The 27909-nt window shown below is 39.5% G+C and overlaps 1 protein-coding gene across 2 annotated transcripts; it reads right to left on the bottom strand.

Moving 5' to 3' along the window:
- Positions 1-90: 90 nt before the first annotated feature.
- Positions 91-27588, bottom strand: RYK (receptor like tyrosine kinase). 2 transcript variants are annotated; one of them, XM_083616293.1, is made up of 15 exons: positions 26478-27588; positions 18438-18559; positions 17134-17233; positions 15061-15195; positions 13164-13220; positions 12131-12275; positions 10734-10834; positions 8738-8863; positions 7799-7885; positions 6566-6635; positions 5745-5877; positions 4598-4707; positions 3586-3745; positions 2694-2830; positions 91-1264 (listed from the first exon to the last, which is right to left on the bottom strand). In XM_083616293.1, the coding sequence occupies exons 1-15, from the start codon at positions 26674-26676 to the stop codon at positions 1153-1155; spliced, it is 1794 nt and encodes a 597-aa protein (XP_083472419.1). In that variant the 5' UTR covers positions 26677-27588; the 3' UTR covers positions 91-1152. The 2 variants fall into 2 exon arrangements, with proteins under 2 accessions (XP_083472419.1, XP_083472418.1); XM_083616292.1 differs by having other exon boundaries at positions 8738-8871; positions 10733-10834.
- Positions 27589-27909: the final 321 nt, after the last annotated feature.

A 27909-nucleotide genomic window follows, 5' to 3' on the forward strand; every position in this document is an offset into this window, starting at 1 on the left:
CCAGAATTTGCATCAAGTGCTGATTAATGCATAATCACATGGTAAGCTGGATACAACCCCACAGTATCAGGGATGAAGTTTCTCATTAACTCATAATATACAGATATTTTTACTCTTCAAATGCGGATTTACAAATATATTTATATATTTATATATTTAATTCCTTTTCAGGTCATAAAAAATCCTAAACACATAAACCAGTACCTTTTTAACAAGAAAATCTGCATTCTACAGTCCGAGGTGAAAGGCTCCTAATAGAGGGCTGCTTTGGCACTTCTCTGAAGGCCTCTAGCACTTTTCTTTTTTCCATAAAATTTATATACCGCTTGATTGCAGAAAAAAACCTCTAAGCGGTTTTAGCCTTGCAACATGAGGCTCCATTTTACTCTTGAGGTAAACTGGAAACAGCTTCGTAGAACTGTCTGTCACTTTTAAAAGGGGAATAATGCATCTTGGAGGTAAGCTTTTCCCCCCACAAAAAACATTGTTTAAGAATGGGATTAAAACATAATAAAAAGGCCACTTGTGGTTCCAACCATATTGTGCTGTCGTCTTTAAAAAAAAGCAATGGATACTTAAAAAAAAAGGGCTATTCCAACTACAAACCTGAACACCAAAACCAGTCAAGTCATTTTAAATAGTTTAAGCTGCAGCACACGTAAGTCTTTTTTGGGGTGTGGGGGAAGGAGGAATTCTTTTTGCCACTTTAGATTTTTACACAAATGCCCCCATACATCAGTTCAAGCACCTATGAAATTAAGTTTGCATCTTCTTTAACCGTGCCAAAAATTCATCCAATTCACATTCCGGTTTCTTATACTTACGTTTCAGGTTGGGAAATTAAAATGTCTGATTTCCACTAAGTGACACGTAGAATAAAACCTAACCTTACAAAAAACGCCAGACTGCTTTATTAAGGCACAGTGATTTTGGAAGAAGGCAATCTTCTAGTTAGTGTCTCTGCTTCACACATGGGCTCCCTGATCCTACTCGCATTATGTGAAAAATCCACTGAAATCAGTGAAGCCTACTTCCAAATAATGTGTTTTAGATCGACGTTATAGTGTATATAAATAGATGCAAACGCCACGTTTCACTGTTACATGGACACAGTGTCCCTTTCCAAGTAGAGCAGAGTGTGTATGCCTGGCATCAGACATAGGCTCCCAATGCTGCATGGAATTCGGTGAGGCACTGCACCAGCTGCTGGAATTTAGGTCTCTCCTCGGGGTCCAGTGCCCAGCAGCAAGCCATCACAGCAAATCTGGACGATAAAAAAAAGCAAACAAAGGTAAGTAAGCTTGACACAAGTGGTAAGCCCTTCGGCCACAGGTTTAATAATAGATTAATAGTACCTTATTTATATGCCACCCATCTGACTGGGTTACCCGCAGCTACTCTGGGCAGCTTCCAACAAATTAACACACACAGTAAGTAAAGGTATTAAAAGTGTGATATTTTCATCCCCTGCCATACACTTTAACGTGTGGTAAGTATTGGAGACCTTAGCAACATGGAAAGTATTTCACATTTTCACCTGTGTGAAAATTAGAAATCTACAGCAAGTGACATCTAGTGAAGATACTCCCCAAGTTAATGTCTCATAGCTGGTTACCCTTTTAAAAGAACACAGCGTTATCTTCTCTGTTCTTTTCAGATTTCTTTTCTTTTAAGTATTTGCAGTTTTTGTGAGATATTTAACATCCACTTTAAATTTATGTGTATTGTTAGAAACATCTTTATCAGCAGCTTATAGCAAACTAACTTTAGCACAGCCTTAAAAATGACTCCTTACCTCTGGAATACAGTGGGCAGAAACTGAACCAGGATAGGAATCTAATGACTAAATTTTGCTTCAGTGTATAACAGGCTCAAAATTTAAGCCTCAAGTGGTCAGATTAGTATAGTTTTTGAGGGTTACTAAGTAAGAAACTATAATGATTTCTCAGAAGATATAGTGCTGCGTATGTGCATGTATGCATGAATGATTTTAGGAAATGTAAAATTACATGCAGCTTCACAATCTTCCTTTTAAAAGCAGCCCCATCTCCTAACAGAGTAGTTCCAAGGAGTACGATAAAAAAGAACCTGAAACACCACTATCATCAGTATGAGTCAATTTAAGACTGAGATTAACTGCTTATGTCCCCAAAAGAAGGAACCATAAAGTAGTGACAATGCACTTCAGCAATGAATTGAGGGATAGAACTTTATTCCATAGCAACGGAACAAGTGGAACAGGGACCACGGACTACTACAGTGTCAACCACAAAAATCTGTATCACACATATAAGAAACAGGAAATATTCTCCACCTATTCAATTGTTCCCCACATGGTCCTCACTGAGTCAAGAGTATGAGTTGCACTTTACTGCATGTATCTAATGTCATTCTTTTGATTGCTTTTGAGGACTTCACTAATCACACCATATTTCCCAGTCTTCAAGACACAGAGGGATAAAAACACCAACATACAGGCAGCTTCCCATTTATGAGCATCCAACTGACGTGTTACCACACACACATGCGCATCGTGCCGAACCCTACTATACCCAAATGAAGTCCAGTTAATGTAGAATGTATAATGCTTTCAAACACAGTTCTTATTCGTTCACACCAACTAATCATAGACATTATTTTCCACCTACATACACAATCTTAAGAATTATTATGCAACTCTAACAGTCACTTACAATTCATCAGGACAGTTGATTGGCTGAGCTATCCTGTATCCATCTTTTAGATAGGCTGCCATCTCAAAGGGGTCAATATCTACATATGGGGTTTGTCCCAAAGTCATCAGTTCCCACAAGGTTACTCCAAAAGACCACTGGAAAGAGTATCATATATAATAACTGGTTAGATTTTAGGAATGTTTCATATTTCTTTCAAACAAGTATCAGTGTCTTGCAAATAAGGTGCTCGTCCATCTTTTATTTCAAATAAAGCTTGAAAACAAACTGTAAATTGCTGTGGCGTAAAATGGCCTATCAGACCTACTAACAGTTACCAGAGATATTTGTGTTACTGCTTTTACTCAGGTATGACTCCAAAATACAAAACATGTGTGCTGGATGTCTCAATATGAATTGCACATATTTTTAAAGGATTCAACACTTGTGGTGTGTGTATTGTTTCCTATTATCATGCCACTAAACTCCAGAGGTCATACCAAGAGTAGGCCTACTGATTTCAATGGGTCTACCCTGGGTATGATCAACACTGGACATCACTCCCAGTTCTATTAGCCTCAAATTTCTTTTTCTATAATCTCCTCAACTTACCTTATTAAAACGAATACTAGGATATTCAGTGTGGGTTTGCTGTTTATCCAAGGGCTGCTTACCTAACAAGTAAGTTGTTCTGTATGAAGATTTTTACAACTTGCATTGTTGTTTTAATTTAAAAATATACGGGAGGAATTCTACATTGTGCAATTGTTCAATCAAGGCAAGCATTTTGACTTGCAGGACAGAACAATTCCCACATCTCCTCTCCTCACTTGCTGTTCTGGGGTTCTCCTGATGGCACTCAATAGTTGATTCCTGCAATATGTTTTTGTTCTCCTACTGTATCTTAACTTACCACATCACTAGCGCCGGAAAACTCATTGTTAACCAAACTTTCAAGAGCCATCCACCGCACTGGCCTGTTTTCATTGTCTCCGAGGCAATGATAATCCATGGGAAATAGATCTCTGGACAGGGCATTGTCTGTAATCTTCACCTGAAGTGCATCATCAATGCTGTATATTAAAATACACACAGACAACCACTTAGATGGGTAAGTTAAGCTCTTTACAGTCATATGTTTGCAGCACTATCTAGGTGACACTCAGGAAATGACAAGGCATTTTTAGACATACTCTACCTACTATGCAAAAACAATTTGGAGTAAGACATGTATCAAGAACCTTGATGTCATTTTAAAGTATTTTTTAATTTTTAAATAAAAACCTAATAAACTGTATATTGGTAGCGTGATACCTTCCTATTTCATTGCTCCATTTGTCGGTCAAAATATAGAATGACAGCATGTGCAGGAATGTAGCCTATTGCCAACCATAAACTACTACAAATTCTTAACAAATGATGGACGGATGCCCAAAAGTGGTACTGCATAAAGGCAACTGTGAACCTTAGCTTTCCCTATTAAGACAACCAAATGCTAAGAATCAAAGCACCCCCTATCTACAATATCTCAAGCATAGTTTCTGTTTCTTGTCACATTATATTGAGAGAAAACATTTGGAGCTGGCTTTTTATGGAATAATGGCAAGCAAAGACAACAATTCATTTGCATAAGCAACCTAAAACAACATGGTCATATTTTCCACAAATATGGTAGATGCTGGCCAATACCTACTAAGTTCTTCTAGTGCTGTGGTACCTCATATTTTGATTTCTGCTGCTCTCTGCAGGCATCTCTTTATTATGCTGCACCTTAAACATAAAACTAGCTGTGCCAGACAGGTGCAGCTATCAGCTTGCAATGGGAAAGAGTGACTTGTACAGTGAATGGACAGAAGACCTGTTAGAGGAGTATTTTACATTGCCCCCAACTGAGTGTCTTTAGCCCTTTACACTTCGGTACTTACACACAATTTCTAGCAGCCAGGTCTTTGTGAATGACCTCTCTTCGGGACAAGTAGCTCATTCCACAGGCAATCTGAATAGCCATATGTACAAGATCTTGTTGTGAAATTGCCTATAGAAATAGAGATTATAATTATAAACCTCCTTGAAATGTAAAGGTGGAGCTAATTTTTTAAAAAATAAATATGCTTGAATAAAAATTCCTAGCTTAGTCATTATTTGCTACCTGTCCAAAGTACAAGCTTTTCTAATTTTCACTGAAAAACTGAGATCCAAAGAGGTTGTCCTTCCGATAAAATGAAAACTGCTGGTGCTTGTCCCAAAACTCAGGGACACCATATCTAATTTGCTTTCATAGTGGCAAAAACCAGAGTTAACAAACTTTCTGTTGCATTTCCTGCTACCGCTTCTGTGAGAAGGGAGAACAGAATCCTTTGTGTGCTAGGTGCAAGTCACTGTGATCTGCTCAGTTCTAGCTTTCACAAGGCACAGGAGTCTGATTATATGCACTGGGCACATAATTCAGCATCCTGAGATGCAGGAATATGTTAACAAGCACATACTGTGAAGCTCTTCCTGCTAGATGACATCTACTGTGTCACAAGCCTCTTGTGATGGAATTAGTTTGCACAACAACATATGCTGGTGGCCCTCTGTAGAACAATGTGGCCCCTGAAAACACAAATGTTGGCTTTCCTAATCTGGGAAGCAGAAGAGATTAAGGTAATTTTGAGAAGCTGCCCTAGCAGGACTGGGAATATTAGGATTACACCTGCTGTTTCAGCCTTCCCCTTGTTATTACACTACTTTCCTATGTTTGTATTTAAGAAGCAACATGTATTTAAGCAGAGAATGAAACATTAAAGCAAATTGTTTTTAAAATATTGTTACCATGTTTGTTTCCTATGGCTCTACTGATGCTTTCACTGACCTGGTGTCCTCTGGGTGTTCTGGACTGCAACTCCCATGAGCCTTGCGCTGGGGTCCAACACTTCTGGAGGGCACCAGGTTGGCAAAGGCCGTTCTACTGAATGAGTTTTTCATACCTATGAATCCCTTGGAAATTCACCATGATCTCGACAGTTTGAATTTTAATTAAATCTAAATTGGTGACCAACTATTTTATATTCTAGATTAGCCACTTCTTACCTGAGGATTGTTAGCTTCTACCAGTTTGCACTGTCGCAAAAACAGCTTGAGATTCCCCCAGTTCATATAAGGCAACAGTACCATTGGTTTTTCTCCTTCCTCTATACAAACGTGAGTAATGGGGAGAAGATTTCTGAAAGAAATATAGTTCTGGTTGGTTCTGGTGGTGGTGGGGATTCCATTAGCTGTTCAACCAACAGTCCCACAATTGTACAGTGGACCCTCGGGTTATGTTACCTTCGGGTAACGTAACTTTCGGGTTGTGAACGCGGCAAACCCGGAAGTGTATACTTCCGGGTTTTGCCGTGCGCACATGCGCAGAAGTGCTCTATCACGCTGTGCGCATGCACAGAATCGGCGCTTCTAGATGCGGACTTTTGGGGGTAAATACAGACCCCTGGAACAAATTAAGTTTGTGTCTGGAGGATCCACTGTACTGCACAATTACCGCCATGTATCCCATTTCCTTGATTTATAATTTAGGAAAATGTATACCCCTTTTTTTAAGTACAAACACTGCTCGCAATCATAACCAAATAGCTTTTGGCAATTGCATTATAGGCCAAATTCGTTATTTGAGAATTCTTGAATGAAGCATATGTAAAGTACACTTCAATTCCAGTCACCTTCAAGTTTGCACTCTGCCCGACTGAAGATGGCTCGAATGAAGACTAAAACTGAAGTCTAGTGTTTTTGCAGAATAATTAATAATTAATAACTGTTTTCAATAGACTGTTGTGAAACTAAACTTTAGATGATAAGCCATCAAATTCCCAAACACAAATGAAAACAACTTTGCTTTCATTTTGAAGAGCACTAACCTGTGATGGAGACCTCTGAGTTTACAGCTTTCTGTTAACATCATTGTCACTTGAACTTCTGAGGCCTGATCTAAAAAGCCAAAAGCTTGTTAGAACAAATTTGCGTAGGCAAAAAAACCAAAAACCCAAAACAAAACAAAACCAACAGCTAACAGACAGACACACATAAAATTCAAAATCCTCAAATAGCAAAATCACATACTAAGATATTAAACATTATTGATGAACAAGATCCAGACCAAGTTAATTGCATTAAAAATCCTATCGAAATCAATGGGATTTAAGTTAGACTTTGTGAACTATTTTCAATAGGACTTAAGCATGAGTCACATAGCTTAAGATGAAATTGACAAAATGTTGCTGTCAGTCCCTTTTAAGAGATTGTGGGGAGAGATCACAGAGAGGAACATATGAAGCTGCCTTAGAACAACAATCCACCTAGCTCACAAACTTCGTTATGGCCAGTAGTAGCTCTCCAAGGCCTTTCCCTCAGCCTTGATACCCCAAATCTTTTAAAGAGATGCCAGAATCTGGACTTGGGAACTTGTGTTCTGCCACTGTCTGTGGTCACTAAATCTTTATAATAAACTTATTAAGGCAGTGGCTTGCCTTCCTTGTCCTTCCACAAAACTTCTGAGGGGACTGAGATGAGGGGCCATGAGATGAAAGCTTCATGTGAAAAAGGACCAGTGAATTCTGGCAATCAGCTGAACATTGAAAATAGTTCACTCATTTTTAGATGCTGGGACCTGTAACGTCCTCTCTCCTCGGGGCTATGAGCTTCACATTCCACACTAGACAAAAATTAGCTAGTGGTATGGTCCCTCTTTACTTACCATTCAGGCCTTTTTTCTTTCCTGTGTCCCCTTTTATCTCCCAAGCTGCAGAGCTAACCTACTAGACTATGGAGTAGTCTTCCCTCAACCATATATTTCCCCAAGGCTCAATGGAAGCCAGCCGTCTCCCAAGTATGTACTAGCTCACCAAACCACCCCCTCTCTACTTCTTAGGGGGTCTCCATGTTTGGTTCAAAAAACATACCTGAAGTATACACACCCAATTCAATAAACTGAAGCCAGAGGCAAAAAAATTACTGTTGGAATTCTGCAATTGTGGAAGAGGTTTTGCCCCAGCATTCATTTTTCAATACATCTAAGAAAGAACTATTTTGCAGAAGCAATGACTATCCTGTAACCTGCCTAATGCTGAACAAACGTCATCCTGAAAGCCTACCTTTTACTGTTTTTACAAACATCTGCTTTTCTTTAGTAGGGTCTTTTTCTTCTATTAGCATTCCATGGAAAATTCGACCAAATGTGCCTGAGGATGAGAGCAATGAACGAAGAAAATTAGGTCAACAGAAATTTGTATACACATTCAATAAATCAACAGTCAAGGGAAATCAAGGTTAGCAGTGGACTCTCCTCTTGTGAAACTTCACATCCATCCATGGCCTCTTTGTTCAGCATTTCATCAACCTTTTCGTAGCTGGCACTTGAACCATTATTTGCCGATCTAATTTAGAGTTCAAAGGGAGATTGCCAACATAAGCAATAGAAGTTTTAACATTTTCGTGAAACCCTCTTTTGCTAACATTGTGGATTAGTAAGATTACCTGCAAAAATTTAGCTCATATATTAGTAGAGAAACTGATCAAACCTTAAAAAATATGCTAGTTTACAAGACTGACCAGAAGATTAGGAAAAAATAAAATGAGGCCCTGTTTTCCCCAGTTTAGTTTCATTAAACACCTTACCAAGATTTCAGAGCAATAAGATGTATCATCAGAAATGTTTTGAGATATATTTGCCCAATTCAATTTCCCCATAATATTCCCTATACCCAGGATAAGCAGCAATGAATATGGTATGCTTTTCAAAAACAGTATGGATAAAATCATTATGTACAAAACATAATCCTACACATCTAACCTCTTAAAAATGGAATTGCATACTTATCAGACACATTAGCCTAGATTAGAAATAATGGCTGAACCATTGTTAGACATCATTGTTAGAAACATGCCCATTTTTTTGCTGGCTACCCACCCTACTTATAACTACCACCCGTCATTTGAGGTATCAACAATCCACAGAAAAGGCAAAGAAAAATGAAAACCATATCATCTGATTGATTGCAGACTGACACATATGAGGAACTGTTTACTCGTACCTTCTTGAAGAACGTCTTTTAATGTTATCCTCTCTCTGGAGATTGCTATGTCCTTTACCTTAGCCTTTGCCTCCATCAACGTTACACTTTTAAGGTCATTCTTCTCTATTCGTAAAGTAGGATAACCTGAGGAGCCAGCAGATCCAAACAATACCAATATAAATACCAAATGTAAATAGGAGTATTCATCATTATCTAGAGATGAAAGTATGCTGCAAAAAAAACATGCAGGAAAAGAAACCTATTGCCCTGGATAGTACCTTTAAAGTATTTAATGTTTTGCCACAGGATGCAATAAGAATAATGATCTTCTGGTTAATTACTGAGTACCATACACATTACAAGATTGAAACAAACAAGAAAGCAAACACATTGCCCTCTTCTGGGCTTTAGAAGACATTGCTATATGCAAAGTGAATCCTGTGTTTATAATTTTTTAAAAATTGGTAAAGCGTCTCAAAATTATTTTGGTTTCTAGTAAGAAATGTTCCAACGCCTTTCACAAGGACTTTTGTTTATGTAGACTGGGCAAAGCTTTATGCAGCTGGTCAATCTGGAACATTCATAGCAGCAAACTGAGAGGTCTCTTCAGCAGGAGGAAAGGTTACATAAACGAAATAAACTCTCCTGCCCCAATTCTTCCCAATGTCTCAAAGAGCTGCAGTTGCAGAGACTGATCCTTTACTTCCAAGAACTGTTTCTTGCTGGTATTCTATTCTAATGGGCTCAGACGATCTAGACACTCATAGATATTACTGTTTTTTGAAACCTCCTTGAGGTTTTTTAGAATCAAACATTATCCTAATTGTATGAAATTGCTAGGGCATTGTCCTTTCAAACAGTTTCTGATCTAGCACATCTTAATGGTTACCTTGCTGCCGCATAATAGGGAAGTGTCAAAGAGAAAATACTAACAGCAGTGCAGTCTAACGAACTGTTGCCCCAAGAACAGAGGCACAGAATATTTGGCCCCACTGTCTGGGGATGATGGAGGCTATAGCCCAACACCATCTGGAGACCCAGAAACAGAACACAAGTGAAACAGTAATCTTCCCATCTGTGATTCCCTGCAATTGCCATTGCATACTGCCTCTAACAATGAAGTTAGAACACAGCCAAATCCACTGATAAGAAAATTACTTACACAAGCAGTGATGATGGATGCTATCATTCAACCCACTTTGGGAACATTTGTAGTATTGTGCTACATTCTGGGAACCTCTTGAAATTGTGGGGTGGGCACCCAGAGTGTAATGGGACAAGAAACATTTCTTTTCCCCCTACGCCTGAACCCACATCATTCAGGGGGATCCCCCAGTCTTTTTGAAGGAATACGGGTGGGGGCAGCAAATTGTCCTTCATGAGCTTACTGAAGTTAACTTATTTTAGGATCCAAGTCAATTGATTCAACCAATTTAAAAGTATGGTGAAAATTAACAATTATGCATTCTAGTCCTTAGATATACAGAGAAAAGTTTGAACACATAGCAACAGTGTCTGCTGCAGTCTCACAAAGGAAAAGGGCATGGGCATGTCAATAATCTGAGGCAGCACAGAAGAACACACAGAAAAAATGATTTGACGGTCATCATCCTACCCGTACACATTAACTGCTTTGCCAGCAGTCTGAAAATAAGTGCAGGCTGAGATCTAGCAAAGAAACAGACACTCCAGGCAGAGCTACATGCACTTGGCAAAAGCATGTCATCCCTGTGTTAGCTCCTTCAGGGGGATTGAACATTTATATAGGAGAATCAGGGAGGAACCTTTGAAGAAAGTCAGGGTTCTCTGTGGGTTGAGAATCCCGTTTCTCATACAATGTACAGTATTGTGATCTTATAGCCCAGAGAAACAAAGGTCACTAGGATGCCAACTCTAGACTTTTCACACATTTTTCTGCTAGTCAACATCAGTATGGTCTCTTAGATCACTAAGACTAACACTCATACATAGAAAGTTGAGGTGTGTGGGTATCTGTAATTAGATTAACACTTACTAGTAATTGGTGTTGCATTGTTTGGAGTGTCAGCTCTCAGGTACTGTGTTGTTTGCGTTGAGGGCTGAGATAAGCCTTGAGAACTACTGCTGTCACTAATGCTGTTTTGGAAAAGAAAACACAATCATTTTCTAATTTTCAACCACTTAACTTTTGCTGAGGCTAAGATACCACTTCAGTTGTGCAGTTAAAAAAGATTAACAAAACCAGACTTCTCCAAAACTCAACTTGAATATAGCAAAAATGACAAAAGCTTGTAATACTTTAAATGAATATCAGAACATGAAAAGGCATTCAAATAGCATTTTGATTAATAACGTTTTCAATCAAATCAACCGTAATTTAAGCAATTACACCTTTAACTATTGCAAATCTTGCCGAAAAGGAAGACAAAATCTGTAGCGTAATTGGGAAAGTCCAAACATTTAAGTTTGTAGATTGAGTTCTGATGTGTTATAGGTTTCAAATAGATTAGAACAGATGTAAGGGAAACTATACTGGGCCAAGCATTTTTCCAGAGTTTAGCTAGTGATATGTACAACAGAAGTCAGAATGTTCTTGTTTATATCCCCAACAGAGAAAAGGAGTTGGACTGTGCATATATAGCACTTGGGGGGGGGGACCCCTCTATTGAGTATTTAAACCTGTCTTTGTAAATTAACCATGACCACAATAAAGAAATGCATCCGTTTTTTAAAAAGAGTAACAGCCACACATTTTAAAACATATTTTCAAGTATTTTTCAGTGTTGTTAAAGGGTTCCCCACCACCACCAATAAATCACCCCTTGCTCCAAGAATCTTCACTTTCAGTCCAACTGTTAGGGATGTGCAGATTGTAAGTAAGGAAATGAAGCTTAAGAATATTATTTAAATGGAGAGAATCTAGGGGTGGTAGAATCCCAAGAACTATCAGCATTCCTTAACCAGTGCCATTTGGAACCTATTATGATTAATCTTAACTCTATTTCACAGAATATGCCAGTCCCTTAGAGCAGCCCACTAGCATAGGCTCAACACCCATGTAGCTAGCAGCCTGTTTTCACAGAGGCCAGCCAGATGGCTATGTGAAGTCCACAAAGTCCAGATGGCTATGTGAAGTCCACAAACATGAATGCAATAGTACTCTCCCACTTGTGTTCCCCTGCAACTGGTATTCAGAGACTTTGAAACTTGAGGTAGTATTAAGCCAACATGGCTAGCAGCCTGATAACTTAGTAAGTCTTGTATTGCATTATCTAGGAACATTGAAAAATAAGTTATATACTGCACTGACATTAAGTTCTCAATGTCAACTCTGCCAAAGCCTAGGAGCTACCTTTAGTGCATCAAGAAGTCCATATAACGTCTCAAACATGAAAACTGGAAAGAAAATTGAAGTCCACGTTTTTTCTTTACCTGTCTTCCAATTCTATTCTCTTCATACTGTGAAGATGCAAAACAGCTAGTATTATTGCTACCAGGAATATGACTGCACAGCAAACTCCTACACTGATATAAAACACACGCGTAGAAGTGGTGGGAGCTGCATTTACAGGATCAACTGAAATGGAAGAGCAAAGCATTAGTGCAACAAAATGGATATAACATTTGCCAGCTTCAGCTAAGTTCACATACAAATAAATAAGTAACATGTTTATTTTTATTTTCCTATTATACTGTAGTATTTAATTTAAGCTTATGGTGAAGGAAAAAAGTGACTTCCAAGATTAGTTTTAGAAGTCTAAATATAAAATATTGAAAACAGTCACTAAGAGATGCCTAGAAAAACTAAACATCATAGCCTTTAGATACAAAACCTCTACATTAAAGTCTTCTCTAAGCCTTGTTTTCCTTGAGTACAAAAAGAGAAGACTGATGAGTACCAAGGACAGAGAGATGCCCTCCACTACAAAGAACTCAGCTAATTATGCTAATAACTCAACATGAAAAAATTATGAAATTGCTTCCACCAAAAGGCCAATGGAGTTTTTTTGTAATAAAACTTCACTAGCAAGTTGCCTTCTCTCTATTTACTGTTCACAGGAATTCAATTCATATACCAAAATATGCAGCCATGTAACATGCAAATTCAAAAATACATTCCATAAAAAGGCTGGTAGCAAAACTAATCTCTTACAGATCTGCTTGGTGGAGTACCTGGTTCACAACATGATAATCAATAAAAGAAGCACGAAATACAAAAATGCGAAAGTACAAGCTGCTCAGGATTTATACTTTTTAATTTCCATTAATGAACAAAAAGTCTGTCTCTTTAAAAATCTGACCAATTTTCCTTATCTAACAGCAAAAGGGGAAGAAATGTGTTTGAATTATGTAGACTGATGATTTTAAAAGAAAATGACAAAGATCCTCAACTTCTCCTGCATGCTGCATACGAATAATGCTTTCAGGTATATTTCATTTAAAAATATGAAACACATTTACTTACAAATAGCTTTGCTGCTATTTTTGTCCAATACTGGTGGTTTTACTTCTAGCTCAGGTTCTAAAGGCAAAAGGGGTAAAAAGGGACATTTGATATCACTTTTCCTCTGAATTTTACTTTTCATACCAAGACAATGAACAGAAGAACACTTTATTCCATCTCCTATCAATACTAAGTCAAAAAAATATCTATCAAGCTCTGGCAAACCTGAGAATTCAATGTAGTTCAGCTACTATAAGGAGGAAGTAACATACCACATAGTAGCACCAACCACAAGATTTCAGTAGCATGCAGACTGGTCCTTTTACTTGCCTTAAAATAAAAAATAAATACAATGCTAACTTCCGATAGTTGACCCTTGTTTAAACACGTGCCCATGAAAGAACATAAGCTGAACTTTCAGATGTAAAACCCAAGAACAGAACAGGGATAGATTTAGCACATGGATACATTTGTATTTCATCCTTTGTGTTTCATGGGAACACAATATTTAACTTTCAAGCTTTCCTGTAATCATTGCAACTATTCATTCCCATGAGTAGATGCTATTGAGAAGAAATTTATTTACTGTATTTCAAATCCACCCTGCAACCCAAACTTTCTCAGGACACGTAAATGTAGCCAATGATGTTAACCCTTCCCTAGGTCTCCACCTTTCTAGAGGTCTGAAGCATATTGGTTATGGGTAGCTTCTGTTTCCAGTCATGCATCTTGGTTTAAATATTGATTTCCTCCATTCCCAATGTTAGTAATGATCCTTTCTGGTTAACAATACCCCTTTTACTGAGATACTGCTGCAAAGTTTTAGTACTGGTAAGCAAAGCCCTTAAATCACCTGCTCCCCTTAAAGGCCAGACCCTGTACCAAGATTGCCTGGGCTTGGTAAATTTACTGAGGTTTGGCTGGAAGTGCAGCAGGGAGAGCCTTCTTGGTGGTGGCACCTCAGCTTTGGAATTGCCTTCCCTCTGAAATACAACTGGCACACACATTGTTGGAAGCTCGACACCATGTAGAGCCTTGATTATTTGCCCAGACCTCTGCAGAAATATATTGTCAGATTGCATTGGTTTGGAATTGCCCTGCTTTATGCCATTTCATGTTGGTTTTTACGCTGTTTTATGAATATGGAATTGCTTTTTGCAATGAAGAACAGGATAAATAGAGTTTAAATAAATAATGTTGCCGACATCTTTACAAACATACAATAAACGAACAAGTTTAAACCTCGTATCACAATATACAAAAAAATTCCTTTAAAATTCAACAAAAATAGTATACAAGTTGCAGTTGAAGAAGAAAATATTGGAACTTCATAAAATATTAAATCAATTATGTCAGTATTGAGCATTTATCAATGTTTTCAAAAATCAATAAACAGTAGCCAAGCCTTTTCAAAAGTTTGTGCTTTTCTTTCAACCCCTTAATAGGCCAGTATTACTAAGTTTGCAGCAAAACCCCCATGTTTTATAGAGTATGGCATTTAGAGACAATTACAGTCTTCACTGCATGTATTGGGTATTATATTTTCTTTCATCTGCACTTTCCTTCAGCTTTGTAGAAATTCTTTTGTCCACATTTATTGGAAGCTCTTTTTGACACATTCTCAGCTCCAGTACACCCCTGACCCCAACACCCCTCACCTCACACTGCTCAAACAGGTCTGTCTAGTATTATCAAAGCCAATCTAAACAGATCTGAAATGTCTGCTTCCAACTAGGCAAATTACAGCTCCCAACACTGGTGGCAGCTACTACACACTTGCTTTCTCTGGTGTTAGGTGAAAGGGAAAGAATAGGAAAAGGGTGGTGGTGGAGGGACTCTAGCTGTGTGCAATGCAAGTGAAAAAAATTACAAAGCTGTATTGCCCCTTTAATATGAACAGTGAATAAAAACATCTTACTTTTGTAGCACATTTTCCTTCGTTTGAAATTTAAGACTGTGATATTTTTGGAAGCATTAATGGTCATGTTGAGCTGCATTAGTACCGTAACATCAGAGTCTAATCTGCCTGTGCAAGAGAGTTCGACCCGAAACACTGTAAATAGAAAAGCCACATACATACATGTTTTTAAAAGATAAAATGAAAAACCACACACTTTAAATCAGCAGTGCAAAACTGCCTTAATTCCTGAGTATTTTTAATTCCTTTGTTACAGCTTTTTTAAAAATTTAAGTCATTTATACCTTTAGCCAAAAATGTTCTCAGGGTAACTTTTAAAACTAATTTTAAAAACTGACACGATTTCTTGATTCCTCCTTTCATGTTCTTTAAGAAAGTTAAGAATAACCGTGCTAGATGAGACCAAAGTCCTTTCTAGTCTGGTATCCTAGTTCCCACAGTGGCTAACCAGATGCCTGTGAGAGGCCACAAGCAGGACATGAGTGCAACAGCCTTCACTCACTCTTGCTTTCCAGTGGTTGCTATTCAGTCGCTGCCACTAACATTAACACTGATATTGGAGACAGTATATAACCAGCAGAATTAGGAGCTATTGACAGTTGTATTTTCCATGAATTTGGCTTGAATTTTTTTTAATAAATAATTTTTATTAATTTTCCAACACAAATATACAATTTTATCGAAATTTCCACAAATTTAGTTCTTTTTGGACTTCCTTCAGCTTCTCTGGCAATCATCCATATTTACCTCTCAGTTACGCATTTCTCTGTTTATATTGCCATTAAACTTCCCTCCCACTCCTGTTGAATTTGGCTTGAATTTAGACAAACCGCACTTCGGCTAAACAAACTATGGTTTATATTCAAATCATCCTTTTCTCTAATGCCTTCTTTTAAAATTAATTTTATTGTACAAACTAGTGATATACAGACCACCTTCAATATATGAATATGTAAATGCCCCCCAACACACAGGTATAACACATCGACTTTATAAACATTGTATTCATAAAACTAGGAATTTCAAAATTGGCACATGGACAATAACTTACATACCCACATAAAACACTGAATTCTTTTCAAAGATTAAGAAACCAAGATTTGAAACTTGGCAATGGCTTATATAGGGTTTCAACTAAGATACTCAAAGCAGACCCACTAAAATCAATGAAGTTACTTGAGTCTACTCATTTCAATAGGTCAACTCCAAGTATAATTAGCTTATTTTTATTATATTTTTCCCCCAAACAGCTTAATACTTAAAATCTCTAAGCAAATCTCAAAAATACAGACTTGAAAACAGGTAAGAGAAATCTTGGAAAAACAGGGTCCAGTTTTACAAGTCAGGGAAAGCCTGATGTATGTTTTTGCAACACATCTGAAAAAACTGATGGGATGGTGCTTCACATACAGTGGACCCTCGGGTTATGTTACCTTTGGGTAATGTAACTTTCAGGTTGCGAACGCAGCAAACCCGCCTCTAGATGTGGACTTTTTGGGGTACGCACGGACCCCTGGAACGAATTAAGTTCGTATCCGGAGGGTCCACTGTATTTCAGAAAGAAGGGCATTCCACGGTGCATGTGCAATAGGTGGAGGAAATGTCCATTTTGGGATCAGCGCCTTGTGATATTCTGTAGGGTTTGGTGCCACAAGTAAAATTTTCCCACACAATCAAAGTGATCTTACAGTTCTATACATGGGCAGGCAGTCCTTCAAGTAAACCTGGACCTGAGTTGTCCAGGGATTTATATTAATTTTATTACAGACTTTACATTCCTTCTTCCAAGGTTCATATGCTAATAGCAGAAACTGAGCACACCCTAGTAGCTAACTGGCAGCCAGGGCAATTCCCTCAGCATGTGAGTAATATCTGCACAATCAGGTACTTCACTCCACAACTGAGTCACAGTGCTCTGAACCAGCTGCAGTGTGCAGATCAATCCCAAAGGAAAAACCACATGAAGCACATTACAGCAGTTCAACCGTGAGGTTACCAACACATGAATCACGGCAGTGAAGGTATCCCCATCAGCACATAGCATTACAGTTTGTGTAATGAAAGACTACTTACCTGATAAAGTACGAGGGACTTCTCCTTGTTCAGAAATATTTGCTTGTGGCATATCCATAGCCAATAGATTATCAACCTGAAATCCCAGTTTATATTCAATCTGTAATGATATGCAGAACAAGCCAAAAAGAAAATATGCTCAATAAAACGGTATGTATTTGCAATGATTTCTACTTGAGATAAATTAAGAACCAAATTATCAGAAGCATGTTGCTAAGTGTCCAACAAAAATGAACAAGTTAAATTCAGAGGATGAAATCAGACATTGCCTTAATCTACATGCATCTCAACCAAGCAATTATTAGGGGGAAGGGTAGAATCTGGATCAAAACCAGAAAAAGGGATCTGTAAGCAGAACAGATACTAAACCATACCAAGATGTGGAGATGACCAATACAAAGTGACAGGCGGGAATCACTTTCTGCCAGAAAAACACATTTCCATTCACCCCCAGAGATCTACCCAAAGACCTAGTTTTCGATACTGCTAGAACAGTTAATATTTCAGCTTTAAGCTGGATGCCAAAATATCACTGTTTGAATTATATTTAAATATTCAAACCACAAGCCAGCTATCCTTTTAAATGTCAAACAACTTTTCTGAGTCATGTGTGCATTGATACAATTTAATACATGTTGTATGGTTTCCAATCCTGAACTCGAGGCAAAATTATGGTTTACAGATATCTGAATTGGGCAAATTATAGCTACTGAGAAACAGGGAAGGAGGGACTCTTATGTATTTAAAGATGAAGCAGCACACAAGCCTAAAGCTCATTCATGAAAACCAAACTGTGTTTAGGACAAGTCATTTGAATCAAGCCTATGAAATGAAGAGGAAAGCCTTCTCACACACTATACTTCTTAAGTGCAATCCTAGTGTATGTCTAATAAGAAATAAATCCCACTGTGTTCAATGATACTTTCTCCTTGGTAAGTGTACACTGGGGTTTTATGGGTGCAATGGAGTTTACTTTCAAATGGACAATATTTAAGAATGGGATGTTGATCATGGACACACGCTGCACATTCTGCACAAGTTCATGGACTTCTGCTTCCTTCCCCCAGCTCCATGCTTGAAGCTGAAGAGGGGGCGGACAGAATCCATGAAATTGCTCCAGGCAGCAAAGGGTCTCAAAACCCCACCACAACTGCTACAGACAAAGCTGCAGTGTTATACCAGCTGTAGCACACCTTACACATGCAGCTTCAGTCTTAGGTTACCCACCCTGGTTAAGCCCTCCAGTGCCACACAATGAATGCTGTTGCTTAATTCATCCACATAAAATAATAGTTGGTGCTTACCTTGGCCTTGGAATGCCAACTGAAATGGAGGCTGTTTGTCTCACTTGGTACCAGCAGATTAAAGGACAAAGCGTAGTGATTGATAAGGTCATTTCTCACATAATAAAGTTCTGCATCAATACCTAAAACATGTTTAAAACAAAGAGGGGGATGAAAATGAAGTTAAAAGCTAAGCTACAGCCACAGGCAATTTAGTAAACAAGAAATAAAGATTACTTGTTTAAGAGGAAGAAAACTAACATTTAGTTCCAGTTAAGCCATTTTGACTCAATTTACCTTCAACATTTAAAGAAATGTTTAAAATCAACTACAGTTTTTCTCTCTCATCCCCCCCCACCTCCTTCTCTACTCGTTAATGGGGGAGGAAACAATCCAGAGCCTGGCTTGTTGTGGCATGGGAGCACTCTGAGCAATAAGCCTAGAATAAACCTTTATTATAAAATATGAATTAATACAGCATGCAAACCAGGCTTTGGAACTGATAAAATCTCAGGTAGAATAGATTCATGAGTCCTTAGCATCAATGGAAACTTTCCTCCTATTGTGTATAGCTGGTGTAGTCTCCTCCAATCCCACATCAGTTCCAATCAGGACCACAGCAGGAGCAAAGGACTAAAGCATTCCTCTTCCCCACAGTTCTGATGAGGCTAAGGGGTGTGTGTCAATGTTTGGTTGCAGTTGTTGTTTTAAAAAGCTGCTATGAAATACATAACTATGGGCCAAGTCATGTCTAGTATGGAAAAAGTATGGAAGGAGATAAGGAAAACACTACAAAAAGTTATGAATGTCCAAGGAAACGTGTACATAGACTCTCTGATCAACTGCAGACAAAACAACAGAATAATAATTGAATAACTTATTTAACTGGCATAAAGAAAAACTTTTCTGGAATCAACTAAACAAATCTACTTTAAAACTCTTCTGACTTGCAGACTCCATTAAGCAAGTTCATATATAGAAAGCTTAAGGCTCAAGGATCTAGTTTCTTGTTACTGGATCTTACCTAACTTAAAGCAAACCACATGACAAGGCCTGCTTTTTTTTTTTTTTTTTTTTTTTGCTTTAGATTTTAAGAGGAAACACTATTTTGCACAGGCAAACCCTAAATCACATTAACATATATCTTTGTGCTCCACACTTGGACATAAACCAGAGAGAATAAATTAAATCAAGCATAGAACAAGAAGGTAGGCTTATGCCATACCACAGAAATACAAGGTCATTCTTTAAAGATTTTAACATAACACATTATGAAGCAGACAAGGAGAGGCAGGGATTTCATTCTTAGAATGAAGGATGCTGAGGAACCCTTGTATTCATTACAAAACTGGATCATGTCACTCTAGAAGCCTTAACAAAACCGTGGCTTTTTCAAGGGGCTCTTGCATAAAAGAGCTTTAAATCTTTGCAGTTTTAGAAAATACAAAAAGCTCTCCTCAATTAGCATGGGAAAGTGATTTTTGTTTATTTAAGAGGGGCTCTTGTGAGAACTCCCCCCCTTGAGGAGCAAGACAGACAAACAATAGGTGGGTTTCATTTTCTAAAGTTCAACAGAGTTTGAATTACTAGAAGCAATTCAAGTATTATCTTCATCTTTATAGCTTATGTTCCTTGTGTCTCCTGTAAATTAAAACAATTTCTATGTGTCAGTTTGCCTTTCTTTTTAACAAGTGGGTAGCTTTTTAAAAGTTAGGAATGCTTTATCAGAAATTTAAGCTATCATCCATAATCATTCAGATGGGACTTTTGTAAGAAAGCCTTTGTATGTGGGCTTGGAAACATGCAATACAAGTTTTCCTCTTAACCAAGTGTGCACAAAATCACATTTATTATATTAATCACCTTCCTTTGACTTACATATTCTGCTACAATTCACATCTTACCAACAACCATGCATAGCAAGAGCTAATATCCACTGAATGACCTACAGGAACTGGCATGATCCTAACAGTTCACAATTCTATTTAGTCTCATGGAGCAGAAGATATTTCCAACTTCTATTTTGCAATCCAGTTCACGTGTGCATCTTATGGTATGAGAAGGTGGAAACTGCACAAATATGTCCCTTTCCTCTCTCACTTGATGCTGTGTAAGGCCAGCAGCCAACTGATTTCTCAGTTTTGTTTCCTTGGCGCTTACATCATCATGAAAATTTATGCTGCTCCCAACCAATTGATTTTGTTTGAGCTTCACCAAGTTTCGTAGTTGAGACATAAATGTAACAAGAGATTTGAGAACTTCTGGCACAAACTAAGAAGAAACACAACAAATATAAATTCTCATGGATACTACTGAATACACAAAACATAGGAACAAAAATCCTAATGTAGCTAAAATTCATGCCTTCAGTTGCCACAGTAGTGCCAAAGGGACCCTTGAGAACGTCTTTGTTTCTCTTCCCATCCACTACAATGCAATTCATGACTGAATAAATTTGTTTACTATGAGGTATTAGGGCAGGGTTGTTAATTGTGCCCGCTGCAACAAATCACGCTAAATAGAAGACATTCTACATCATTTAGGCTGTGCACCATACATTTAAAGCAGATTTTTCATCTCCAAAGAATCTTGGGAGCTGTAGTTTCCCTTGAAGACAGTTGCAATTCTCAGCCCCCTTCACTACAGTTCCCAGGATTCTTTTTTGGGGGGAGGGAGATTAAAGTTTGAATGTATGGTGTGTACACAGCCTTTCATAGCTAATTAAAGGAAGCTAAGGAAGAGATCCTGGATCTAAGAACTAGATAACTCTAATTTCATATTGCTTTTTGCATCTTTTAAAAACAGGCAAGAAGATATGACTGTTTTATATTATGCTGCCCCTATCTTTGCTCTTCTTTTGCACATCTAAGTTACATTGCCTATGGGCACGTTTGACCAAAATGTTTACTGCATGTCAGATACATAATGTCAATGAATCCAACATGGGGAATTGACTTCCATAAATCACTCCCCGCCCCCTGCAATCAAGAGACAGAGCACACACATGTACTTCACTTTTCCAAGCAATCCGAATAAAAGTCAAGGAGAATTAATTGGAACCATTAAAAACACAGAGCGAAGTGAGAAAGTGCACCTCTTACAACTTCCTTCTTCAGCTCTATGTACTTTTTCAAGAGAGAAAAAGGGGGCAGTGAGGGGGTAGGCTTAGAGGCTTCATGAGAATCAAGTGAACCTCAAGGACACCACTGTGCACACAAGCATCATGCTAGTTTTTGCTGGGCTATATAGCTAGAATTGTACAGACACCATCTATCTGAAGGCAAAGCATAACAAATTAGTTTCAAATTTTAAAATCCATTATCAATTACAAAGACAACCACTGGACATCTCATATCAATCAGTCATTCTTCAAATTTTGGTAATTACTAATCAGACTCAAGACAAGGCTTCTCCAACCTAGTGCCCACCAGCTGTACTAGCTTCCAACTCCCATCAGCCCCATAAAGCACGGTCAGGGATGATGAGAACTGTAGTCCAAAAGATTAGAGGGCACCAGGTTGGGGAATGCTACTCTAGGCACTTTAGTGGGTTGAACAAGGTCACCAAGAATGCAAAGGGACCTAGAGACCTCTGCATCTACTACAGTCATTCAGGAGTAGATTCCCACCTCCATAGCGTCATTCACAGGTCCAGAAGATTATGAACCACTTACTGAAAATACACACTAGACACTGCATCCTGTAGGCACCATCACATAGGTAACAGAGCACACAAAAGGTTTTAGAGCCTTGGGGAAGGCCTTAATCACTTAAGAGTCCCTTCTGGAGTCCTGACTTTAAAATCCAATGACTGTGTCTGAGAATTCTGAAGTTTGGCACCGACTCTAAAAGCAATTGTCCACATTATATAAAACATACCCCAAAACAGCACACTGCACTAAAATTTATGAACCATGAAGGGGGAGAGAAATCACGACAGTGTAATAAACCATCAGCACTGAATTAGTAAAATGATATATTTTATTAGACTACTGAGTGTTTAGAAATATAGTAAACATTCATCCTTTGAAAATTCTTTAGGCATGAATATTCAGAGCAAAAGTGCAATAAACATCTAAAGTTCTTTCAGGTCCTGGTGTGTCATTGCTCATCCCATGACAACAAATACTGCCAAAGATTCATTCTGCTGCATCAACATACTTTTACATCTAGAGTTGGTAAGCATACTGTATTTCAAATTTGTGGGCATCAGAATGAAGTTCTGGCCAGCATTAATTTTCTTCATGCCCTAACAATTTGGCCTCTGGAATTTATCCAGGCACTCTAATCTGCACAAAATGATCTTTATCTAAGCTTGAGTTCCACTCTGCCTCGTGATCCCAGATGGATATAGGCTGCCTCATCAAGAGCAAAGGGAACCGTGAAACACATCTGTATCAGCTGTACATGCACAGCTCCTTTGTACAACTGGAAAACATATTCAGCCATTTTAGCATCTGTCTCTACCATCTCAGACTTAGATATTTAATAAGCTGGAGCATCCTCAAAGAAGATACAGTCAACTTAACAAAGTAAGCTCCTTCCTCAAGGTTGTTTTGCCTTCAGTAATTGTTACTGTGTAGTCATCTTTTCTCCCTGAGCACTATGTTAAAGGACAGTTTTCAGCTAAGAAATAATTGTTCTGCAATATATCACACAACTCCAGGCAGATATATTCAAGTAGGACCATACAACTGATGAGATGGCGACATACAAAAAATCTAAAAAGGTTGTGTTCAAAAGATTTTAAAAACAGCTCAGCCTTATACACTAAAAGATGCAAGTCTTTCAATGTGCAGTATTTTCATATTTTGTTAAGAGAAGCACTTAATTCAAATTAACATCCATATCTAAATATCAGATCAAAATAGAAGAGTAAATATAGATAGTATGTAAGTACTTTATTTAGCAGCTCAAACTTAATGGAAAATAAGACACCTAACAAGCACTGGCTCTCTTCACACATTAGAATGCTAAACCATTGTTTGGTGCTACACCAACAAATATTCTGTTCCCTCACACACCAATTCAATCAATTAGTCTCTCAACAACTGCAGCACCTTGAAATGCCTTTCCACAGGAGAGGCAGGAATGTGGCGCGCAGGTGACTGCCATGGGTTAAGAGAATAGCTGAAAATCAGGTTAAAACAGCTCAGTTGAGTGGGCATTTGGATACAATTTATCAGGCAGTGATAAGAGATGTGAACATATGCTAGAGCTTTTCTGAGTTTCCCTCCCAGCTTTTGCCCCCCCCCCATGCTTTTGAAAAGAGCATTTTCTAAGCTGTTTGGGTATTCAGTAATGAAAGCTGCTGAAAGGGAAGCTTCAAGTACTCCAGAAACAACTTTCAGTACCTGTGCATAAATCATTAGATACTGTACCTATTTTTAATTAAAAGTTTGCAGTACATTATTACCAGAAGACTCCCCAATACCATCTGAGCAGTAAGTTGCAATGTATCAACTAAGAGATAGGATGGCTTTGAAAATGTTTGGTGAAGAGAGGCTACGACAAGTATAGCAAGAATTATAAAGAAAACAGGCCTTTTCACTTTTTGTTTTATAATTTCTCTGTGATACAATATTCTCTGCAGAAGTCCCCAGGAAAGCAGAGTTACAGCTGAAGTAAATATCATAGATATGCAACAGGAACAGGCAACTGGCGATGTACAGGCAGAAGTACTACTGACATGCCTGGACCCCCCAAGCTATTTTTAGAATCTTAAAGGTTCTGGTTTTGTAGTGATTTCCGTCATCCTTGTTCCATAGATAAGTTTGAAAAAGTGGAGACAATTATGTTACTACGATTACGAAGGTGTGAGTAAAGGAGGTCTTGTAATAATCTTAGGGACCTACCAGAGAAAATAATGTCCTGCAACCATTGTTTGATAGCTTTAAAAGAGAGAAGTTATGAACATTTGAAGTTGCCACATCAGTCTAACTGGGTAGACCTAAAGTGCCTTGTGTACACCTACACAAGACTGGAGTGGATTTACACCACTGGATAGCTCAGTTGGTCAGAGCATGGTGCTGATAATGCCACAGTCACAGGTTCAATTCGCACATGGGACAGCTGCAGATTCCTGCATTGCAAGAGGTTGGACTAGATCATTCTTTCAGTCATTTCTAATTCTATGGTTCTATGAAGAATATTTTATCCATTCACAACTGTGAAAACTTTCCCGCAAGACATTGTGTGTACCTAGTCCCAACCCAATGAGTCTGAGATATACACAACCCTATCAAGTAGAACTGCTAGGCAAACATACAGGAACACATTGTAACACCCCTCTTTCTGCAGTTATACCCATCCTACAAAATTTAACATGAATCCGTCTTCTGTCAGTTTCTTATTTAATCACGCTTAGCACCTTCCTCCACATAAGTGATTCTTTACTTCCATGATATCCTGGTCAAACCTATTCTCAGGCCCCCTTGAAACTATAGAAAGCCTCTGTGACCTTAGACAAATTACCTAGTTTAAGGCAGCATCAGGAGAGCAAGCCAGCACATCTAAAGACAAGCATCTGGCTAATAACTAAATGTTGTTAATAATATAAATTTCCAAGCTATGAAAATAGACTTGTACAGAGAACACTGTTATACTGTAGCAAATTTATAAACAAATTGTGAAAAACTGTTTCTTTCTTTGACAGAAGTAAAATCACCCACATCAAACTACCTTTACGTATTGGCAAATTTCAGTTTTGAAGATTGCTTACTTTAATTATAATTTCTCCCCATCCCAACATCTAGTTAACCACAGACTTATAAACACGCACTTGTCTAGTCACCTGTGGCAAGTAAGCATTTCAATGAGAAAACCAGACAGTTATATTTTAATTTTTGTAATGTAGAAGAGACAGGGGGAGGAACATCAATGTATACATGAAAAAATGAGTTAATAATTATTATTTTGAGCTAGTAACTTCTGCAGACATATTTGCAGGACTGCTTACTCCTGAGTAAAATATGTCTCTGTAAGAGTGTGAATATTCATTACTGCATGTACAAATCAACAGCTTCAATAATAGGTATCTGGATATACAATGTGCCATTCAAATGCTATCAAATTCATTTTTTGAAAATACATACTGGAATAAATTGATGTGCTATGACACATAAAATTTTATTTCTGTGAACTTGTGTTTTAGACTGAGATTTCACAAATTTATTGTATTCCATTAACAAGGCTTAAGCAGGACTAGGGTGACAAAATGAAGGCCATCACTGATCCTTCCATCCAAAAACACATTTACTTAAGAATCTCAGTGTTGTTCACTTTGGAGTGTAGGCAAAATTTGCCATATTTTGGTACATTCCATAAAGCAGTCAATATGCTAGAAACAAGATAAACAAATTAACATAAGGTATAAAGTGTTTACCCAGTCAAGTCTTAAGGATTTAGCATCTCACAGCATGAACTTCTAGGGCACATCTGCATGAAATAATTTATTGTGTATGCACTGTACAAGCAGTACCACAAACCAACCCTTGTAGCACGTAAAAGGGCTTGAGTCTGAACTGAGTGCGACCGTCCCTATTTGCAAAAACACACCCACCCGCCAAGGAAAGTCTGCTGCTGCTGCTGGCCTTGGTTCTAGGCTTCTCCCGCTCCCTCCTCCTTCATCATGAAGTGGTTTGGGTGGCTTTTGGGTGGAGAATGTCAGCGCCTCACCCGGGCAGTTGCAAAGCGCGGATTTGGGAATTTGCACCGTGAAGCACATTTGAAGCCATTAGATCCCCCCTCCCTCCCCCAGCCACGTATTTTGTTTCCACCCCGAAACCCAAATCCAGCCCCCTCTCATAAAGCCCTGGCAAGCAGGCGAGTCGCTGAGCGGCATTAGCAGAGCAAGGCCGTACAAGGAACGAAGGCAGGACCAGCCGGGGAGAGGCGGGGAAGGGGGTGCCTGGCCAGACGCCCCCCACCCGCCGCCTCACGGCCCTCTCGGGATCCCCCTCCCCTCCCGGAGGAAGACGAGCCTGGACCGAGACACCGCGGGGCCCCTCCCCCCTCGCAGGCGGGCGCGCACGCGGAGAGGCAGCCACCGCCCCTCACTCACCGATGAGGCGCCGCACCTCCTCCTGGCTCATGTAGACGCTCAGGCCGGGCCCGGGAAGGGGCGCCTCGACGGACCCCCCCGGAGCCTCGGAGGCCGCCGCCGCCGACAGCAGCAGGAGGAGGAGGAAGGGGCGGAGGCGGCAGGGCAGCCTCGCCTCAGCCGCGCCGCAGCTTCCATCCCCCCGGCCACCCCGCACCATCGCTCGCTTCCCGGCTCCCTCGGCGGGGCGGGGAGGGAACCCGGGGCCCCTCCCCACCCGCGAGCCCCTCACACTCGGCGGCGGCCCCTCATGCTCCGGCCGCGGCGCGCGCCCGCGCTCTCAGGGCCGGGAGTCATGGAGCAGCCTCTTTTCTTTTCCCTTCTCTCTCTCTCTCTCTCTCTTTTTCCCTCCGTGCGCGCCCGTGCGCGCGCACCCCCCTTTTTCCGCCCGCCCCTCCGGCGGAGCCGAGTCAGGCGAGCGAGAGAGAGAGAGCGAGCGAGGCCTATCCCCCCGGTCCAGTGCGCGTGCGCGCAGCGCCGGCGGACGCGGCAGCCCGCCTCTCCTTCCTCCCGCGCTTGCGCAAAAGGGTCCACAAGGGGCAGGCGGGCTCCTGCGAGTAGAGGTGCGGTTTGGTTTTTCTTGCCCACCGCGCCCCCTCCTTTCTGTATACCGTGACGTCCCATTTCACTGAACGCTGAGATTCACCTCCCCGAGATGGATCGTGCTGTTTACCTCTCTGGTAAGAGTGAGAGCAACTCAGCTGCAAAGCTGATTTTAAGAATTCCTGCGAAGGAACCTGCTCTATGTAGGTGCCGCCTGCACAGTGTCATTACCGATTTCTGACGTTGCGAAGGGTCGTTTTGCATATATATTAAGTGCTTATTGAATTGCCACTGGCTGCACTTCGGCATTTCATTGCTGTTAACTGGAGACACCGTGCCCCTGATGAAGTGAGTTCTGGTCCACCGAAAAATGTTATACCATGATAAAATTCGTTAGTCTTTAAGGTGCCGCGGCAAGACTCTTGTTTTTGTTCGACACCTTTATGTATGACAGAACCAATGTTTGTATAAAACCATAACAAAAAGAAACAAATATGAAAAGAACAACATGTCTGCTGAATAAAATAAATTGTCAATAAACATAAAGTGAGTTCACTGTCATGATTCTCATTATTGGACGTAGCCCCACTATATTGCTTTTGGGGGTGCTGGTGGCCTAGGGAGACTGGGATTTATTAATATAATGAATGGAAACCATGTAACATCGAAATCATCCCATTTCGCTTTGCCCTCAATGACTCGCCTTTGTTGGATCCAATGTCCAGATAATGCTATGTCCCGAATTGGGTCATATCATCCCTCCTTTGTGGGCACAGAGCCTGCCCCCTCCAATGACTAGCTAGTTCCAGCCGCACTGCAGCCAGTAGCATTAATACTAGCACTTCCAGTC

The sequence above is a fragment of the Podarcis filfolensis genome, assembly GCF_964270895.1.
Source record: "Podarcis filfolensis genome assembly, chromosome: 5".
Taxonomy (NCBI): Eukaryota; Metazoa; Chordata; class Lepidosauria; order Squamata; family Lacertidae; genus Podarcis; species Podarcis filfolensis.

What these genes read in the sequence shown, in the direction of transcription:
- RYK (XM_083616292.1), bottom strand. Translation starts at nt 26,676, where the DNA reads ATGGTGCGGGGTGGCCGGGGGGATGGAAGCTGCGGCGCGGCTGAGGCG. An exon ending in AAGGAAAATGTGCTACAAAA is followed by an intron (nt 13,221 to 15,060) that starts GTAAGATGTTTT and finishes TTTTGCCTTTAG; the next exon opens with AACCTGAGCTAGAAGTAAAA. An exon ending in GTTTGTAAAAACAGTAAAAG is followed by an intron (nt 6,636 to 7,798) that starts GTAGGCTTTCAG and finishes TTGGCTTTTTAG; the next exon opens with ATCAGGCCTCAGAAGTTCAA.